This window comes from Martes martes (assembly GCF_963455335.1).
Source record: "Martes martes genome assembly, chromosome: 3".
In the NCBI taxonomy this organism is placed as follows: Eukaryota; Metazoa; Chordata; class Mammalia; order Carnivora; family Mustelidae; genus Martes; species Martes martes.
The window spans coordinates 99424890-99445990 of record NC_137890.1 but is presented as its reverse complement, the minus strand read 5'-3'; the positions used below and the strand labels follow the sequence as shown (position 1 = coordinate 99445990).

General features: G+C 46.1%; 2 protein-coding genes across 2 annotated transcripts in view; both read left to right on the top strand.

Annotated features, from left to right (window-relative positions):
- Positions 1-4761, top strand: part of NCKAP5 (NCK associated protein 5) — an 894518-nt gene extending 889757 nt beyond the window's left edge. Inside the window, exon 19 of the mRNA XM_080799084.1 lies at positions 4164-4761. Coding sequence (XP_080655210.1) covers positions 4164-4180 — 17 coding nt within the window. The 3' untranslated portion in view covers positions 4181-4761. The remainder of the gene's footprint in view (positions 1-4163) is intronic.
- Positions 4762-6762: 2001 nt separating this feature from the next.
- Positions 6763-21101, top strand: part of LYPD1 (LY6/PLAUR domain containing 1) — a 43696-nt gene continuing 29357 nt past the window's right edge. Inside the window, exons 1-2 of the mRNA XM_080799083.1 lie at positions 6763-7562; positions 8966-9103. Coding sequence (XP_080655209.1) covers positions 7511-7562; positions 8966-9103 — 190 coding nt within the window. The 5' untranslated portion in view covers positions 6763-7510. The remainder of the gene's footprint in view (positions 7563-8965; positions 9104-21101) is intronic.

Below are 21101 nucleotides of genomic sequence, written 5' to 3'. Positions count from 1 at the left end.
CTCCTGCCCTGTTCATCCCTACCTTGTTCCCAAGTGCAATCGAAAGCCCCACCAGAAAGTGAACCGTACAACTGTTGCCACCTATAGGTGAAAGATGTAGCCTATTCATTTTATCATAATTCCAGGAAGGCACAATATATGAAGGAAATGAAGGTGTCCTAGGGAACCTCCGCAATCCTCGTCAAACACTAATCTGTACTAGGCTTTTTCTCATGACTTTGGGTGGTGGCCTGTGATGCTCACTTCAGATGCTCCTCTGAGAGATTTAAAAGTGGCTGGTATTCGTAAAGCTCTTTTCCAGGGATGAGGGGAAGAGCGTGGCTTCTGCAGGCCGACTTCCCTGGGGCCAACCCCAGAGGCCACCATGTACTGCCGCTTGCCCTTAACCAAGTGAGTTCACCTCCTCAAGCCTCGACTGGCTCCAAATGGAGAAACTAATGACACCCACCCTCCAGAGAACTGAAGTGAGGCTGAAAACAGATAATCCGTGCATCGCGCGTAGCAGAATGTCTGCCCAGAACAGGCTCTCAATTAAATACTAACTGTTATTACCATGATTAGTCTGCAAAGCACCTTCGCATACAGTGGCTGCAAACTAATGTGCCCTGTTTTGTTACCGCTCGACAGATCATCATTAGCACACTACTGGGTGACCTCGAGCCCTCCTTGTATCTTACACGTAAATGTTAGAGGACGTCAACATTTTTAAAACACCCGGGATCTGACAAGACAATGTTGAAGCCAGCTTGCTATGCTTCTAATTGGAGGCAGGGAAGTAAGATGCTTTCGAGGTTTTATTCTTAGCTGTCAGGACCCCTGGCGTAGCCAACCGTTGGGACCCTGCCAATGCTTGAGAGGACCGAACCCATCAAGTCTCCACTGAGAATCCACCGGTGACTGAGCAAGGGGCGAGGCCTCTAGGGAGAAAGCTGGTGGGGGAAGGAGGAGGAGGAGGAGGTCAGGCAGGACGTAAATGGATAAAATATCTTCTCTACCTCCGAAGTTCAAAAAATGCAAAGACTGCGATTTGACATAAAGAGGGGGGTTTGAGGCTGTTTTTGTTTTTTTCTTAATATAAGCAAATTAATTAAACATCAGAGGATCTGAAACATGAGCAAGTATTGTTCTAGATGGATGGCCTCCTCTTCAGAATCCAAAGCTCTAGACCCACGTTTCTGCATGGCGACAATTAGCTGCTCCTGTCCCTAGAACTGACACATGGTCTTGAGCTGACCCCAGTCCTCACCACTCCCCATCGCTCCCCAACACTGAGGCTAAATGCCAGGCGGCTGGATTGGCCCTCTTGCACTGATCTAGTTCTTAGAGTCAAGAAGTATCTCTGTACCCACCTTTCATTAAAAACTGTGAAAATAAAAGCAAGAGTAAGAAGGCCATGTGAGTTTTCTTACTGGGCCATTCCTTCCTTTTCGTCACCTCTGTAGGCCTTTGTTATAATCGACTGAAGAAACAAAGCAACAAGCATGAAACATGTGGAAAACATGGCGCACTACTTATGTCCAACACAGTGGGTCTTTCGGTGGTAAATAACTCCTTCCTCATCTCTACCTCAATACACTGAATTATACTTGTCATCTGTCTGTGGGCCCTCCCAGGCCACAGGATCTTCCGGACTAGGTTATTGTCAAATTGTCGCATGTAACAGAGTCACCTGGGGAGCTTGTTAAACACATTTGCTGGGCCTCAGCATTTCTGATGTGGTAAATCCAGGCAGGGCTCAAGAATTTGCATTCCTAACAAGCTCCCCCATGATGCTAGTGTTTCTGGCCTGGAGGACAGTTTCAAAAACACTGTCCGGAATAAGAATCCTGCCTCACTCTTATTTATTTATTGTACCATTTATTGAGTGTCTAAGAGTGTGTGTTGGGCCTCAAGGTGTCCTATTTCGACTACTTGCAACAATTCTGAAATACAGTTGTGTCTTATCGCCGTTGTACACCTGAGGAAGGGAGCTCAAGGGTGCTCACACAGCCAGTTAAAGGGCAAAGCTCAGCTGTTTCTGCTTCCAGAGCCTCAACTTTTCCCTTGGCCCCACCTGGCAATTTAATTCTACTGTCTATCCCCAACACCAACACCTTCCCCCTGCATCATGTTCACTTCTCTAGTAAGTGTTTGTGGAATGAATTTGAGATCCACTTGTGACCAGAAATAGGTGACGAAAATGCTCATGCTTCTTGAATAAAGAAAAAGGGAAGAGATACTCAGGCGAGGAGAAAATTGCCATTAAAGTCCTTTATTTACCGGCATTTGGTACATCAAAACATTTCTGGCTCCCCGTGTATTTTTAGTATTGTACTGTGTATAACTCTTTATTAAAAATGCCTAGGAGCAGTGCCTGGGTGGTGCAGTCGGTTGATGTCAGACGCTTGGTTTCGGCTCAGGTTGTGATCTCAGGGTGGTGAGATCCAGCCCTGAGTCAGGCTCCACAACTAGCATGAAGTCTGCTGGAGATACACTTTCCCTCTCCCTGCCCCTGCTTCTCAGGTTTGCTCTCTCTCTCTCTCAAATAAATAAATGAATTTTTTTTAAGTCCAAAAATTGGCATGGTATGAAAAAGGGTTTTTGCATGGTGATAGTCTTAATTATGGAGCCACTTTTCTGGAAGCACCTAGAGATCTGTTCCTTAGCTTGTGTCTGGTTTCAAGGCAGCCATTTGAGGTTGAAAATGAACTTTGTGAGTAATGCTCCTCTATGTTAATGGTAGAATGAAATAAGCACCACTCCAAGGATGATTTTTAAATATTCCTATAGAATTGTGCCATTTCCATAAACGAAAGAGAAACTGTGTCTCAGTCTGCTCTTGGGACACCAAAGCCATCCACTGCCATATCTTTTTCTTTTCTTTTTCTATTAAATATTTAGCATATGAGAATCAGAGGCTTTGACTACGTGTGTTGTTCCCTGGATCAAAACACAGTTTCTTCATTTTATCTTTGTGCATCCAGCATAACAATGTGGGGGATGGGTTGGGGAACAGAATTGCATTTGCCTGCGCCTGGGACAATAGCAATAGAGATGGTCTGCCAAGTTATTTAAATGGAATATTTGGGTGGCAAAATGAAAAAAAAAAAAAAAAAGACATCTTGTCTTTTATTACATAAGAGCACGGTTTAGCAAGAACAAGAGCATGGAAGGCAGCCAGCCTGGAATTCAAATCCTGTTCCCTTGCTTGCTGTTCCCGTCACTTGCTGAGTGACCTTGGGCAAATAACTTTCACTCTGAGCCTTGTTTTCATCTTTAAAACGAGGATGTGTAACTTGCAAGTCCCCTGTGAAAATGCTTCTAGAGAAAATATATTTAGTGAGTTTTACATGATGGATGCTTAATAAAATGGTAGCTATTATTATATCTAAGCTCCTGTCCCTACTTCCTCCTGGTGTTTGGATAGAATTTTTGCCCAAAAGAGGAAAAGAAGAAAGGAAAAGCATTGGTTTACAGAGTTTACCTACAATAATTGAATAATTGAATATGACTTCCGTGTTCTAGAAAGTCCTAGAGACATCCGGTAATTGGTCTGGCTGGAACCTCCTGGAGGGGAGAGGTTACTAATGGGCAGAAGTGTTACTATGTTTTCTTAGGCCCTCGGGCTTCCTGGAATCTACACCCACAGACCTGGAGATCAGGTCTGCAAGTATCTTAGGACTTGTAAAGGGACAAAACAGATGACAGTGCTTCTGACAAGTCTAACAGGTACTGAAATTTCATGGCAACTTAAGGGATTGTATGCCTTTTTTTCCCCTATACGGTCCCAACTTCTGGCTGAAATTCAGTCCCTATCCATATTTAGAAACAAGACAACCAATAATATTTAGTAAGAAAAGAGAGGAGTTTGCAACTTTGATGAAGACATATAAGGCACTTTACCTGAACAAATTTCAAGCAGATCCATTTAAAATGAAATTAAGTGGCACTTTACCAGTTTGCAAATTGGGACCTATTTATCTCAGTAAAATGATTACAGTCTTGATTTATCCCAAAAATCGGCTTTATTATTACCTTTAATTATACTAGAAGGTTGTTAAAGACTTGTAGGTTCTCTCTATCCCTTTAAATTGCACGTTATGCAGACAATAATTGAATATTGGATAGAATAACTTGATTTTCCCAAGAAATATGTCTCTAATATTTTCGTCTTTTTATTGCAGAAATTGAAACAAGTTGAAGAAACAAAAGAAGATCCTGAGAATAGATTATCTAAAATTTCCCTGGAGTCATTCAATAAATATAACAGCAAAACTATGATTTTGTTAGAAAGAGAGAAGAACTCTCTGAACAAGGTTGAAGGACAAAAGGAAGAAAAAGAAAAAAATGAAGAAGCATCTTTGAGTAGCTCAGATAGGCCTGGGGTAGACAATTTGGAATCACTGAGTGATTCTTTATATGATAGCTTCTCTTCCTGTGCAAGTCAGGGTTCGAATGATGTATAAAGGACCTTTTTTATTTTTTATTTTTTTTCTTAGTGAGCTGAAAATGGAGCACTTAAACAACAGGGGGGTGTGGGGAGGGGAATAGAGACAGCAGCAATAAAGCCTGGCAACACCAGAGACTGCATTGTCAGATTCACAGCAAGCAGCCCATGGGAGCTTCCTTCTCTGACAGGGCAATAAAGATAGGCTCCATTTGTTGTGTGTCACAAGGATGAAATGTAAACACACCCACAATACAGAAGTCTTAATTTTGCACTTTTTTTGAATACTTGTACAGAAGTTGTAAATTTTTGGAAAAGAAATTATATTTGTAGCCAAAAAAAAAAAAAAAAAAGGCAGCAATAAATTGAATCCGTGCCATGCTCTTGAAATGACGTACTAAGTGTTAGAAGTTGATAATATATTTTTTAAAAATTCCAGGTAAGGTGTCCTTTGACTTCACTGTCCTAGTAGTCAAATTGTTTGTGGGTACACCCTGTAAAGCTAAAACGGCCCCGCCAAAAACCAGAGGGCTCGTGGTCATCTCCAACTCACAATCTCAAAGTGATAGGAACATTAATACCAGTGCAATTTCACAATTGTTGCCAGAGAGATTCAAGTTCCAGTAGTAATCGTAATTCTGCTTCCACTGAAAAATGTAACAGGTACTCAAAGGGTGACACTGATGTGAAAGGAAGTGGATCAGAAGTGACCTAATTCTATTTTCAACAGCAGGTTTTCCCTCCAAACATTTCCTTACATCCTCTTCTCCTTAGTGCTTCTCTATGATTGTTAACTGTATTCATTGATTTTTTTTATCTTCCTGCTTTATTAAAATCTGGGTAATCTAGAAATGAAACCAAATTCCTATCTGTAACTTTCACTTTTTAAAAAATAAAATGAATGGTTGGTGCTACAAAAAAATTCTTACTTTTTAAGATCTTTTTTTTTCTACAAAGTCTGTTTATATGTGAGGATAAATTCTATTTTAAAGGTTATTTGTATTTTTTCTAGATGTGAACTATTTATAATTGCTTTTGTACAGGAGCTTGTAAAGTAGGCTTAATAGAAATATTTTTAGGATCTATATGGTTACTTCAGTACATACTTATTTGTTGAAAGAGCATTGTATAATCAGTGTTATTTGGTTAATTTGTGCAATTTGTTATACTGAATTTTGTTACCTTAAATGAAAATTATGTAAAGTGTCATTGTCTTTCAGACCTCTAAAAATTCTTCTGTTTCATTTCTGAATAAAAGTCATATCACAGTTGCACCCTTTGAAATCTTAAAAGAACTTGTTCAAGAACGCTTTGGCCCAGTTATTTGAATCTCACACGTGCTACAACAATCTATTCTGGGAAGGAATAAATAAACTGGCCCCTTTACTCCAGAGATAGTAATTCAGGCAATTGTAAGATCAGAGTCTGCAGACAAGTGGGTAATGGTCAAAGCATTCAGTCTCCCCAAGGGGTTAACCAACTAGGAATGAAAGGAAGAGAGGGCAAAGGGAGAGAAGGAGCCTGAGGCTGATATGGAACGATCTCTGCAGAGGAATTACAAGAAAGTCATTTAAGCCCATTTCCAGACCTGCTCTGCTGGCAAGATGGGGAAATAAATAATCAGCGCCCCGGCCTGAGAGAGCTTCCTCCAGGGGGTGGCCCAAGCGTAGGAGGGTGAAGAGAGGCAAAGCTTATGAAGCTATTTCCACAGAGGGATTCTCCCCAGGGACTGAGGGGACAGGGTTGGCAACGTGCGGGATCCAGGACGGGGGCGCAGAGGCTCCCGCACCACCTGCTGCAAGGCTGGGCTCCAAGGAAAGCGAACTTAGCACCCTGGCGTCCCGGGAGAACTCGAGGTGGGTCGCATGACTGAGAGGGGGGGAATGGGGCGGGGGCTTAAAAGCGGGGACCCGGGCAGCCTGAGGCTGAGTCCTGGGCTGTGAAGGCGCCGTACAGGAGAGGACACGGGAGTATGTATTAATAACCCGTGACTTTAAGGCGAACAGGATGAAGATGCCCGAGCTTTTGAAGAAAAGGGATAGAGGAGAGCAATTCCCTTCTTCACCCCGATTTGCTTTCTGGTGGGAACTCGCGACAGTTGTCCCCGGGGACCGCTCTGTCCTAAGCTAGGCTACCGTTCGCGGTGTCACTACACCCTCCAGCTGTGCGCTCAGGCAACGGAAGGAGGGCTGCCCCGGGCGGGCGAACGCGCGGGTCGGGGCAGGGTCCTCACCACACCCCGCCCACCCTGCAGCAGCTGAAGCCAAGCCCCGACGTGAATGAGGGGCCTCTCCAAGGGAAAAATAAAAAGGGCGCAGCTGCATCGGCTACCACAGGGAGTCTGCAGGTGTGCAACTTTGCCAGGCGCACGGGAGCACGTCCCCCTCCAGCCAGCCGCCCCCGGCACCGGGGTCCCACTGCCAGCGTCGCTGCAACCCCAACGGAGTGGACAGCCCCGGGGGGCGCAGGGACCAGCTGAGCACGCAGTCTTTCGACCCCACCTCGCGGGTCCCGCAGTCAGCGTCCGGCCAGTCCCCGCGGCACCTGCTGCGCCCTCCTCACGTTTTCCCAATCCCCAGCCTCCCAACCTTGGGAAACTACACTCTCCCTCTCCCCCTGGCGTCCCTGTCCAGGGGACGTGCGGAGGCGGGAGAGGAGGGCGATAGGAAGGGGGTGGGGACGTGAAAAGACGGTCCCAGCCTTCCTCGCCCGCCACCCCCACCGCAACTCGGCAGCCGTCACGTGGTGCCTGGAGTGGGAGGTGGGGAGAAGAGACGAGACTTTTTTGGGTGCTCCGGCTCGCCAGTAGTTCCTCCAGTCTCAGCCGCCAACTCCGGAGACGCCGCGCTCTGCCCCGGAGCGCCAGCGGGAGGAGCAGCGACCCGCAGCCGGGAGCCCGGGCCCGGGCGATGCTGGCGCCACCGGCGGCACCTGCGGCTCCTCTTGGCGGCGGCGGTGGCCTCGGAGGCAGGAGCGCGGGCCCCAGCAGCCTCGGCAGCCACAGCCGCTGCGGCCCCGACAGCCTCCGCCGCGGTCGCCGCCTCTGATGCGCCTGCCCTCTCCCGGCTACGCGGCGCGGGGAGGATGTGGGTCCTCGGCATCGCAGCAACTTTTTGCGGATTGTTCTTGTTTCAAGGTAAGAAAACGAAAAGGCCAGCAGCCCCGCCAGGCGCTCACACCCCATCTACCCACCCGCCCCTTCGCCCCCCCCCCCCCACCCCGGGCACCCACCTCCGGGCCCGCGCTGCGCAGGGGTTGCCCAGCAGGAGTTTGGCGGCGGCGGCGGCGGCTGGTGCTGGTGCCCAGAGGAGCTAGATGGGAAAGTCTCCAGGTCCCGCGCTGCAGGAGGAGAGGCGGGAGAGGGGGATTTGCGGGACTCGAACTGCAGATGGCTCGGGCTGGATGGTCGGGAGAGGAAGCAGAGCTAGGGAGGAGGGAGGGTCTGAGCGGTGCCGGGGATTTGCCGAGGGAGAAGGGGCGATGAAGCCCCCTGACCCCGCCAAGTTACCAGGCGTCTCCAGCAACCCGCGGGAGTGGCGCCGCCGACAGGTGAGCTGCGCGCTGGGCAGCCTGTGGCCGCGGCGCTCCGGAGCTGGGTTGCTGCGCTTAGAGCGCAACCGACGTGGAGATGGGAAGAAGCTCGGGGTCCGGCGCTTGTCTGTCGGAGCAGGGGGAGTTAGGTCTAGACTGGAGCTCCTAGATCCTACCAGAGCAGACAGGGGCGACGAGGGGTGCGAAAACGTCTCACTCCTCCCAGTTAAGCGAACGGCTCCCGAATGAGAGCCGCAGAGCTGGGACTCCGACCGGGGACCCTAGCCAAACGGTTGCCCTGAAAGCCAGGAAGACATGGTTGTTGTGTCGCGGCTTGGGTGCGCGCGCGCGCGCACACGCACACACACACACACACACACACGACAGACACAGACACGCACGCCTCTTGTACACGCTGTGGTCCTCCCTGCTGCTGCGGGGACTGTCCCGAAGAAAGGCCGGGAACTCGCGGCGCAGCCCCACTTGGCGTCCGGCACTGCCTCCGGGGTTCCTGAGTGGTTGCGTAGCCACACCGAGGGAGCCTCGGAGCCACAGCACAGGAACGCTGACGACAAAAATTAAACCTGAAAAGGCGTCTGCGAATACAGTCGCAAATGGTGCCAAAATAGTAATTAAGTAATTTGTAACCAATTAACAATTACGCAAATCCTTTGCTGTAGATTGAAGCTGAAGCATGTCTCTGGAGCTACTTCACTCTCGGCTGGTGTACCCGTCCTTTCAACTTCCGGGGGTGGGGGAGCCCAGGTGTGCGGGTAGGACGGGCTCTTTGTTTCTGGAGCATTGGTCCAGGGGTCGCAGCCACAATTCAACTGTATCCTGCGGGACCCTCGGTATCCGCGCCGCCCCCTGCCGGTGTCAGCCACAGCCGCCTTCTGTGGAGACCAAGCACCCCAGGGATCGGGCTGGCTGGGGCAGAGGAGGATCGCGGTTTCCGGTATAGTCTCTGGGGGGGAGTTGGTTGCGAACCCACTGCGTCTGTCCCCACAGGCTTTGCGCTGCAAATCCAGTGTTATCAGTGTGAAGAATTCCAGCTGAACAACGACTGCTCCTCCCCCGAGTTCATCGTGAATTGCACGGTGAATGTTCAAGACATGTGTCAGAAAGAAGTGATGGAGCAAAGTGCGGGTAAGAAGCCGGGAGCCTCCACCCCTCCCCGGCCTCGGCCAGGCGAAAGGAGTTGGGGGATGGGGGGCCACTGCATTACAGGAAAAGGGACTGACTTTGATTTAATGCACACACACTGGTTATCACAAATTTACTTTTACAGAGCTGGCAACATGAAGAGTTCCAAGTTACTTTAATCTCATTAGAGTTAATTACCAGGGCTTCTCCCCAAGGGACTCAGGAGGGGAAGTGCATTTAAATTAGTGTCTCTCCTCTTTTTATTTACTCCCCTCACCTCCCTCTGCTAAAAGCTGACCAGGAGGTGGAAAATATATGGATAACCAGCTCTGCTTGGGCAACTAGACAGTAGCCTATGAGCAATGTCAGCCTGAAATATGAAGCTAGTTGAAGTTCCCAGAGGTCAGAGCTTGAAAAATGTGTTTTGTCATAGAGCCACGCCATATTTCTTAGAAGAACCCTACAGGATCTTTATTTAATTTTAGAGCTACTGCATCAAATTCCAGGCACAAATTGCTAAGATTGTTCAAAGGAATATAGTTTCCAGCCCCACAAGATTAGCTGCTTACTGGCTGATGAGTGGTGCTGGGCTTTGTGGTGCAGAGAAGGGGGTCTTGGGAGAGCAGACCTCACTTAACTCCTGCTGACCAGGGTCTTCCTGACCTCGACCTCCCCAGCCCCTTCCAGTAGTGTTACAAGAAATCAGAGTGCTCCTGAAACTTGGGGGAAATAGGTGGAACTGGAACTTCAGTTCCAAGGTCAAACCCATCAACAGAGACCTTGCCATTTTCAAGATAATAAAAATAGGGGAAATAGCGTCATGTGGTGACTGATGCAAATTGAACCAAAGGGCTGCTCCCCTTTACTTTGCTGAACTATGGGGCCCACAGAGCATTTGGTTGAAGGGATTAAATCTGTGATTTTCTTAATCCACTAGCAAAAGAATGCAAGGGCTCCAGCTTTCAAGGCAGCACCTTGGAAAAGTAGTTGCTTCTCCAAGAAGGGCCTGGAAATGCCCTGTTGCCAAGCACAGGGATGTTGGAGGAGTGGAGAGCTAGTTCGTCACTGCGCCTTGATGCGGTGTGCGTACGTGGTTTTAAAAAGCTGTTCTTTATAGGTCATTAGGTGTGGTTTCTCTTCACCCAAATCGCCCTTTCGGGAAGTCTGAGACCCACCTGCTCTCAAGAATAACTTGACCCAAGAAGAGCAGCACGCATTGTTTTGTCGTTTGTCCTGGGATTTGGGCTATGACAAAAACAAAACAAAATTTAGTGACAATTCTGTAGCAAGGGTTGATAGCTGTGATTTTTTGCTTAGGTTTCATGCCTGAGCATTTTACCTGAGCAAAATGTGCCCTCCTGCTAGAGGAACTGCGGGGCTTTCAGCTGGAATCACTCTGAACACTTTCATGGTTTGTTTTGGTTTGGTTTTTTCAAGGATTTCTTTCTTAGGCTTTCTTAAAGGCAGTAGTTGAGAGCCAGGGAAAAACAGGGCTAAGCCCTGGACACATTAGGAACTTCCTCGGGCTCCTCTAGGCCACTGCTTATCCGGATATCATGTTTATCAGCTGGGATATTGTTGAGACAAAGAAAAAGATAGGAACCAAACTACAGCCAAATGAGGCGTCCTTTTTTCGGAGAGCTATTTCTTCCTCTCTAGAAGTACATATGCGATAATACCACACACTCCATTTTCAAAGTGCCGTTTTTCCTCCTGCTTTACTCTCTCCTCCAAATAGTGTTGTGTTAAAAAAAAATAAAAATAAAAAAAAGAGCAGACATTGTAATGCCGATCTTATCTACGGGAACCTTTAGCACCCCGTCTTTATGTGCTAGAGGTCTAAAGTTGCTCTTCATTGATCAAGATGGGCACCTTCTCTCCAAACGAGGCTCCTCCAGCCATGTGTCAGAGGCCAGAGGGTGGACCGAGAGTGAAATAGTGAAGCAACACCAATAGTGAAGTCTGAAAAATGGAAACAGTTGAGGGACTCCAAGGAAAATCCTGTTAGAAGGGGAGAGACGCACATTCTAAGCCTGAATTCAGTAGAAGTCGGTCAAATGCACGTTCCTCCGTCAAAAGAGCAATGTGGAAGGAGGGGGAGTGATACTCCCAAGGCTCTCCCATTTTCATCTCCATGCAGTGGTGAGACTAGTCAATGTAAGTGACACTTAACCTTGCTGGCGCTGGCAGGGATGGAGAGCCAAACTAGGATCTGACTGTGCGGGGACCACAGGTGGTGCAGTCATCGTATTCCTATGCAGTGGGTCCTTTCCTGGGCGCTCTGTGGAGAGCAGGTCAGGAAATCTGGTCATCCTCTTTTCAGCCCTTGTTCCCCCAGGCCCCAACCCACCAGCATTTAATTCTGCAGGTTCATTTTGCCACTCTGGGGAAAGAAAGTCACACCTGTTACATGCGACTATTAGGAACCAAAGTCAGAATTATGCTCATTGGATCAGTAACCAATTGTTCTGAGAATCCTAGTGCGTTAGAGCTGAAAGGGCCCAGTGACTCAGAGTTAAGGGTGCAGATCAGAATTGTCCTGGAAGTTGTGTCAAGATCCACTTGCCTCTCCTCACCCTTGAAGAAGCAAGCCAGTTCCCTAAGACTATCAAATACCCAGGTGTGGGTCCCTTTAAAGTTCCTCAAGTGACTCTAGGATGCCCTAACTCTGGACCGACTTTTTTGGGTTCTAGAGGATGGAAACCAGGGCCCAAAAATTTACACACCTGGTCCACCAGCTAACTATTATCAAAAGGCACCTGCTTTCCTGAGCCAGCATCTTATATAGGAAAACCTGCCACCAAGGTTGGCCTGAGAAGAGAATTCAGGCAAAGTGCTAAAGGTTTAGATGGTCTTCATGTCCACCATATTCTTACAGGCTTAGTGAATGGGTTAACTGGACAGACCACAAAATGCATGTTAAATGAATATGAGAACCAACCAGTAGGATTTTTAAAGCCTCGCGCTATATGGACTGGCATTTTTCATAGGTCTAGGAAAAGCACGGTTTTAACAGACGAAGAGATTTTAATGAACCAACCAAGTTTGACATTAAGCAGTGATGAAAGGCATTCTCTTTCCAGAAAAAATACCGGCGATGCAATATGCTCGGGCCTTTAGTTAGTCCTTTCCGGATTAAGTCTGCAAACTCCGCTCTTATGAATTTTGAGGCAGGTACATTTGATTTTCAGTCGGGAAGTACATTTAAAATTAACCTTTACCTATCCCCCAGGGTGGCATTCCTATTAGGTGCAGAGATTATTTCCCACTGCTCTTTTTCCCTCTGGTCATTTCTGGAGTAATAAGGCGCCAGGCTGTGGAGAAGGAAGCCTTCTTTCATTGTCCTTACTAATTGATATTTAAATGTTTGCATAAGGAATGACTTGTTCTCCCAAGTTCTGCTCTTAATGAGTTAGCGTCTGCTTACCAGCATCGGTGATAATGACATTCCTTTTACTCTTGCTTATCACTGCACTCCGAAAAATTTTTCAAATATTGATTCTCATTTCAGAATAGAAGCTCCCCCTGTATGAATTTTTAAACCAGGATATAAAGAATGTGAATTTGCATTTGTTTGACAGTGCAATCTTGTAATTAGAGTTTTTCCTCTTGACTAGATACAGTGAAAGGGACATAATTTAATTTTTATAGACTAGCCAATTTCTGCCCTTAGTAAAATATAGCTCTGTCAGTGAGCAAAATGTTACAGGTTCTCCTAAACCTTATTTAAAAGTTAAATGCAGTATACTGAGAGAAAGTTCATGGTCTGAATCAGTAACCTAATCGATCTCTTCACCCATCCTTTGCAACATGCATTAATCTATTTGTCTGTTTTGCAATATAAGAGTTACTGATTTATATGCTATGTTGCATCTACATTATGGCTGTATAAGTAATGGCTGTGTTCCTTTTGGATTAATTAGTTGCCCATGAAGTTGGGCAAGGATGGTTCCATGCCTTGGATGGGTTACTTTTATGCCTTCTTTCCTCATGAGCTAAGTAAAGGCTAGCAAGTGAGGATCCGATGTCCCCAGAACAGTCAGTCATCTGCTGTGAGGCTGTATGGTTAGCTTCCCATTTCCGCCATCTTTTCTTGTGTCTCTGCACTGCTTAATTTCCCCATAATTTAAAATAATAGGCTCGAGTTTGTCCTTGGGGTAGACTTGGCAGGAAGAAGGGTTCATGCTGCTAATCAATAATATTATATCACAGTTCCTTTATACGTGGAGTCATTTACTTAAAGTACACATAAGCATCACACACAATGGCATATCCACATATGTGTGAATCTTTTTTACATTTTCCCTACATAGATTTGCATCCACACCTGTATAATTCGTATCAGAAAAATAAAAGTACTAAGTCTTCCTCCTTTGCAGACATTCAGATCATACAATCACATGTGCTACAGACTGTCCACTAAAAACGAAGTGAAGAAACAAGTCCAAAGCCCATCACCCTATTTTAATTTTGCGAAGGAAATTCCAACAGGTTGTAAAATTTTTAACATAAAAAAGATTCAGATGCCAAGAAAGTTCTCCTCAAATGTTAACACAGCCCTGCTCTAAAGGTTTCCGTGTCAAACTCGATCAAGCTATGAATTACACAGGAGAAGCTTCTGTGCAGTGCATGTCAATAACACTGCCTCCTTGCCAGCAGGCCACTAAAGGAACACCTCTCTCTTCGGGGCGAGACATTTTGCCAGTCGGTTTGTTCAGTTAGTCCTCAAGAAGCATCCATCTTTCTCAGGTGGCAGGCAGAGCTGGCTGCTGAGGAAGTATTCAGAGAGTAACTATCAAGTGTCATTAGTCCCTTGGACTGTCCAGTAAGTGAAGCATTTGTTTACGTTAACTTTCCAGCTGAACAAGCGGCCAAGGCGGACCTCCCATCTCCATAGATAAAATGTTTGAAGATTGATCCAGCTCTCCCATAACACTAATTCCTCCTGCTACAATTTCATGAAAGCGTCCATCATTGATGGTTTTCCTAATGAGTTTAAACAGAGAGGCTTCAAAGCTGGGGGGGTTTCCCAAGTGAAAAATGGAGCGGAGTATGAAAACAAAACATACCATTTCCTTTGAACTTTGGAAAGGAAATCTGCTTCCCTTGTATACTCCCGAAACAAAAAAGATCTGGCTCTGCAGCCTGCTTCCTCCCTTTCTCCCTCTTTCACCACCCTTGCTTTCTTCTTTCCTTCTTGCCTGCCTCCTGCTCCTTTCCTCTATCTCCTCGTCCTCTGTCCCTCCCTCTCACCCTTTCACCAACCCCCACTTCTTTTTTTTTTTTTTCTTTCAAGCTTTTAGAGTGATTGAATGACTCAGGTTCTAATGCCCAATTCTGGCCAAGGTTTATTAGCACACCATGCTGAAGGAGGCAAGCCCCCAACTCCTGTTTTTAGTACTTGAGAGGGAAGGGCCCTCAGCTCCATTGGAAGAGAGAACATCCCTGTTCCCGGGTCTCCATGCTTGGTAACTTTAAAGAAGTTACTTAGTGTCCCATTCCCATGGGCTGAGCTTCCTCCCCTGCAAAATGTAGAAAAAAGCTACCTGTTTTCTTGTGAGACAAAAGACAGGGGGAAATGCTGTCCATATAACCACCTTTAAGAGTCAACCCTAGAAGGAGAAACCTGCCAGAATGCCCATCAGAACTTGCCTCATCTACAATCTGTATCTGCCTCTGAAGACCAGCCTAGGTATGTTAGTCCAGGTTACTCTGCACACAAGTTCCTCTGTCCTCAGGCTGAGAGAGTCCCTGAATGTAACCTTGAATTCCTTATAGTAGGATTCTCATAATTAGCCTAAAATGTTCACAGTGAGACAACATCCTAATTTGATAGTTGGTAAATCTGAGTTGTGGAGAGGTTGAGCAATTTGCTTAAGACCACGGAGCCAATGAGATTAAAATTCAATTCCTTTCCCTTCCCTAGAATTCTTTCCATCATTATAATGCCCTTTTTTTTGCATTCTTTAATAAAAATATTGAGATATAATCTAGGTTCCATAAAACTCACCCTTTTAAAGTATACAGTGGTTTTTAATATATTCAGAGTCACAAGTATTGTCTAATTCCAGATATTTAGTTCCAGAACGTTTTCATCACCCCCAAAAGAAACCCCATGCCCGTAGCAGCCACGAATCTGGGCACCGCTAATCTACTTTCTGTCTCTACGGATTTGCCTATTCTGGACATTTCATATAAATGGAACCATGCAGTATGTGGCCTTTTGTGGCCGGCTTCTTTTGCTTAGGGTAGTATGTTTTGTTTTAATTCATCTATTTCACATCTCATTTTGAGATGTTTTCCCTCCTGCTTATACAGGGGATGGAAGGGAAAACTTGGGTCTGGGAAATGCCTAAATTACAGAGGGGATGAGAATGGGGTGGGATGAGATGTGCTTGTGAACCTGGAACTCCATGGACTGATTGGCCAATCTGCTGATGAATAAAAACCTATACCAAGAGCAAGTCAGTCCATCGAGCAGTCGGGCGAAGGAATGCCCGTTCATTAAGCATCGATGTGCCAAGCACTGGGCTTTCCATCCACTGGGATCGGCTAAAGACTTAATCTGCATCTGCACGAAGGGATCTTGAATCGGTTGATGTTAACCACAAGAGTCCTCAGGCACCTGGATGGGCTATTTCTGCTGCCCGAAGCTCTTACTGGGATCTCCCCTGCCCGTCCCAACACCTGGCATCACTGATTGGCCAGGAGTTTCAGGAATCCTGCACCTTGTGGGCTAGGAGAGGTCTTAATTTATAATTTTACAGATGAGAAGAAAGTTTTCTTTCCTGAGGCCTTAAACGTCTTGAGCAGTCCATTTCTCTTTCTTCCCTTGAGAAGGCTTGAGGGTAGAGCTGGTCGAGACTTCTGGGGACGCATTTTGATGAAGGAGATGGGATTCTGGCATGATTAGGTCATCCACAACCAATACTCAGGGAACAGGGGCAAGTCTGGCCTTTTTCTCGCCTACCAAATCACTTGTTACAGCCTTCCTGGAGGCAGAAATATGTACTCCTTTAAAAGTGGGAAATTTCTTTTTTCTGTTATTCCCTCCTTAAAAACTAAGCCGCATTCTTCCCTACCCACAGTTTCCATTGTAGTGGAAGTGATGGCATTTTAGGGGAGAGGGGACTTGCTGGTAGACCACTATCTTCCCCCTCCCCCCCGGGCATTCTACAAAAGGCTTTGTCTATAATTTAGGAGCTTAAACCAAATCTGTGATGAATGGGCCTGCAGGTAAGCCAAGAATGACTGCAGATGCCATGAATTCTTGCTCTCCACCGTAAACTTTGGGTTGTGGCCACATTGTGATTCAGGAGCTGTTTTCACAGGCCAGAGCCCCAGGGCATGTTCTCTTATTAATACTTTGCTCCCAATATTCGGATCGCCTCTAACGGTACAAAGCAAAGCAGGAGATGAACTGAATTGAGTGCTTCAGATAAGGTGAAACCATCGAGAGCTTCTAATAAATTGCTTTTTTTAAAGGAACGCATTTAAATAGAACAAAGCAGCGCTGGTTCACCACGCTCATCTCCAGCTTTATGACTTTGCAAACCATGAGCAGGATCCAGATGCAAAAGTGATGAAGTGTTGTATTATTTTAAGGAAGTTGTGATACTTGGTCCAGTGCATTTCATTTCTCACCGGACATGGACAATAGCTTTTTATGTTTTTCTATTTCTTGGACTTGTTGGCGGGAGTGGAGGCACGACCGGACACAGTGCCAGAGGCGGACGGCGCCAGGCGAGCGGCTCTGGGCCCGGCTGTGGTCCGTGCGTGCCGCGCTCGGCATGAATACGAATGTGCGAGCAGTTTACAGTCCCCTCCGCTGAGGATCCTTCAGAAAGCGTGTGCGGGAGCAGGTGTATTAAGTGATGCCGGGCCATGGGTTTTATGCACTGTTTTATTGCTTATGCAAAAATCTAGCAAACCACTTGGGTCTCCGGGAACTTCAGAGAATCTGTTCAGAAATAACAAGAGGCTGGGCAGGTTGACTAGTTTTCCACCCAGTGAAGACATCCAGAGTGGGAGTGCAAAGAGCTGGGGCTTCAAAGCCGAGTTGGGCTCCTGGGAGAATTTCCAGGCCTTCTGAGGGAAAGGCAGCGGGTGGGCGGAGCCACACCTGGAGAGTGAAGAGTTAGCTAACTTTCTCTGAAAGGTCAAACTGTTTTCCACTCAGCCTGTCACTAGCTGTTGGAAGGGAGGGAAGAAGAAAGCAAGGCAGAAGCAGATGTTTTATGTAAGTAGATTAAGATCTAGAGAGACTCAACCAAGCTGTGTAAAAACTGGCTCTGTGGAGACAGGCTGGCTGGGGCTTTCCAGCTTCCCTGTGGAGAAGCATTGGAGACTTGACCTTCCTGGGGTAGGTGGAGACAGGAGATGACAAAAGGATGTTCTGACAATTTTGTCTTCGTTCAGGGTTCTCCAGCCAGCAGTGTGCCTGGTGTCAGAAACTTTCTGGGTTTTAGAGTTATCTTTTCCTAATCCAATTGAACTACAGCTTTATGCACTAGAACTCATTCATGGTCTCCTTTTCTGGATACGGGGCTCCTGAAAAGATGCTGTGCTCATCCCCCTCGCTTACTTCCCCCCACTCTCCTCCTCCTCCTCCTGTCTGTCTCTCTCTCTCTCTCTCTCTCTCTCACACACACACACACACACACACACTTAGACTCACTCACGGGTATGCAGACACTCAGTAAATATTTGCTGAATAAATATACTTGAAGAAATCAAGTTTCAAAGAAAACCAGATAGGTTGATTGGCATTTAAAAATGTTTAGACCAGAAATGAGGGAGCTTAAATCTCTAGCGTAAGAAGAAAACTAGACCAAGTTAGGCTTAATATATGGTTTGCTCTTCAGATAAACTAGAGAAAGCTGACTGATGCCTGTTTGTCACAGTTGTCATTTAAGGGACAACTCTGAAGCGTAATACACCCCAGTTTTTCTAGTTTGTCAGCTTGCTTTCAAGGCCCACCTAGCTGTGCCCTGCATAGGAGTGTTTTCTGGAAACACACACATATACCTCCCGGCTCACTTGGTAGTCAAGCCAGCAGGGGACAGCTCACCCCCTAGCCAATCCCATCAGCTGGAGGTTTATGTTATTTGGAACTCTGGTGCACCACAGAGATCTGTCTCGGTTGTGAACTTCCTAAGGGAGAAAGTACTCCCCTCCCCCACATATAGTCAGATGCTTTTACTCCCCTAGCAGACCTCTGTCCCCCACCCATGGGCCTCTCCCACAGAGGTGATGCCAGCTTGAAATACAAGTTGGTACGCTCCCCCAGAGAGAAGCCATCCAGACTTTGAACCGGGGGACATACTTCCAAACCAGTTAGTTTGGAAAAAACTATGCCGCAGAGGGAAGCGGGGGCATGGAGAAGAGACCATGTTTTTGCTTTCTTGCTGTCTGTCTCACACAGTGTTTCACTGAGCTCTGAGAGCCACTTAATTGTTTGTACGGTTGCCCTATTTATTGAATATCATTAATATCAGTGTGAAACCGGAGTGTCATTCTCAAAGAAGCTCTGGCTAGAACAGCTCCCAGGCCCCGAGAAGCCCTGTGTCTCCCCCCCCACCCCTCCATCCCTTGTTAGTCTGTGGTGCACAGCTCCAGAAGGGAACAAACCAGCCATTTCTGCTGGTAGGTTTGCATGTCCTCTTGCCTGCTCTCCAGACCTCACCTTCTGGATCCCTTAACAATGCTTTTGGTGGCAAGTGACAGGGACTGAAGCCATATAGACATTTGTTGTTTACCTAACAAGGTAGCCCAGTCGAGGTGGTCCTGGGGTGGTTCTACAGCTCAGCAACGCCATCAAAAGCCAGCTTCTCTCCATCTGCCTTCTCACTTCCTAAGCATGTTGGCTTTCTGCTCTAAGACTTCTTGCCTTTTGGTCACAAGGTGGCTGCTGTATCCAAGTTAAAGGGAAAATAGAACATCGGGAAATTTGATCCCGATATTTTCCTTTTAATAAGAAAAAGACAGCTCTCCCAAAGGTCTCCAAGAGAATTCTTCTTGCTCTCCATTGGTCAGAACCTGGTCTTGTGGCCACTCCTTGCTGTGAGGAAGACAGTGTCTACCAAATCACCTTTTGAGAAATCCATGTACGACATCGGAAAATTCAAGCACAGTGCTTCTAGGAGCCCCTGGAGAAAGAACAGGGATAATTCCCTCTCCTCAACGTCACCTTCTCTTTTGCCTAAAGTGAACACTGAAATGCATTGTCAAAGGACCTTCATCCTAAATCACTGCACATCTTAGAAAAAAAAAAGGAGCAGATACACAAGTGAGTGAGGTCTTGAAGTTGAATTCAAAATGTCTGTGACATTTCAGAATGTGGGTTCAATGAAGGCTGAGATGTGAATACAACTACATTTTAGTGTGAGGATATTTTCCACAGAACAGAATGCCTTGTTCTGGCAATAGGTACAAGGGCGGTTTGGGCTAAACACTTAGATGATCTGGACTCATCCCATCTGGAGCCATTATGCCACCAGTGACTCTGTTTTTCCTTCATGGGGTGAATTTTTGTGCGAGAAACTGGTGATTCAAGTTGGAGCCCCTCTATGTTAATCTTACCCTTTCAGACAATAATCAGAAGGACTTCAAGGTTAAAAATGCAAGAGCACGATTTCATAAATTATTGAAGGGCACTGTTAATACTGAGATAATAAGTCATGAATATCTATTCCCTCAATCCCCCATGGCAAACGGGGGAACAAAGACACCAGCTGAGGAAAAGCAAGTGACTATGCAGAAACCTTCCTGGCTCAGAAAGTTATAAATGAGCAGGCAAGTCCAAATCTAATGTGAAACTCAAGTAAAACTAAGAATGGGCACCATACATTATGGGGTGCTTGCTTACTTGCTATAATTAAGTTTGGCATCCGTGGTTAACAGCCTTGAAAATTAAACTCAACAAAATTTTGAAAAGGATAATCAAAGGCTTCTGAATAACGAAGTTAACACATCCCTGTTATAAGGAAAAAGAATGTTCTTGCGGCATCTTGTTTCATGTCTGTTTTGTGGTGGTGCTCGTGGTTTCAAGAGACACGTTGATTTTTACCTTTGGGGTCACCGCAGCTCCTTCACATGACTGTCAGTTTCCGCCCTACCAGCACAGTGGCATCCGTCTGCATGTGCAGTGTAGAACTTGGCACTTGCCTTGTTTTTGTTTTTTGGGGTTTTTTGTTTTGGTTTGGTTTTTTGGCCTTTTGAAATGGGTTGTTTAGCATTCTTGTTTGGTTTCTGTGGCCATCTGTAGCTCAAATGGTAGGGCTTCTTTGGCTTTTAAAATATTCATGTCCATGGCACAAGGGAAAGTACTTAAGAGCCAGACCACAAAATTGTCCAGAAAAGAACTATCTCCCGGGTTTCCTCCTTTCTTTATGCCTGAGAAACGGTGCCCATCGTGGCAGTAACGAGGCACAAATATAGATAAGCCTCTTCTTCCTGAGATGCTCCTGTTAGAATGCAGACACTGTCAAAATTCCTCACATGGTGTTCTTTAAGAGAAAAAAATATATGCTTGGAAACAGATCGAAGATCTTTTTTTCTCCCAGTTTCTTTCAAAGCTCAGTGAAAATGCATATACTACATTCCAATTACCCGTTTCCAAGCATTTTTCTTTGAGGAGTTGTTCCTAGTTCTGCATAGAATATTTATTGTGATGTAATCACAACTCTGTTATGCAGTAACTGTTGGTTATTTTTCGAGTAGAGGAAGATTAGTCTCACTCCCAGACGGGCACTCATACAAGTAGCAGTTTGTCGTGGAGGTTGACTTTAAAACTAAATTGTACAACGTGGAGTGAAAGTAATGGACTATTAAAGGCTCTATTTAGAAACTTCCATCTTTGTACCAGCAAAGAGAGCAGATGCAAAGGAAAAGATAAATGCATGATGGTCCGTAAAGACGAGGGAGCTTTATGCCTCCAGTGAATTGCTGTTGGGGCAGAGGGTAAATGAGAAAAGTAGGAAAATAGCTTGTTTTAAAAATA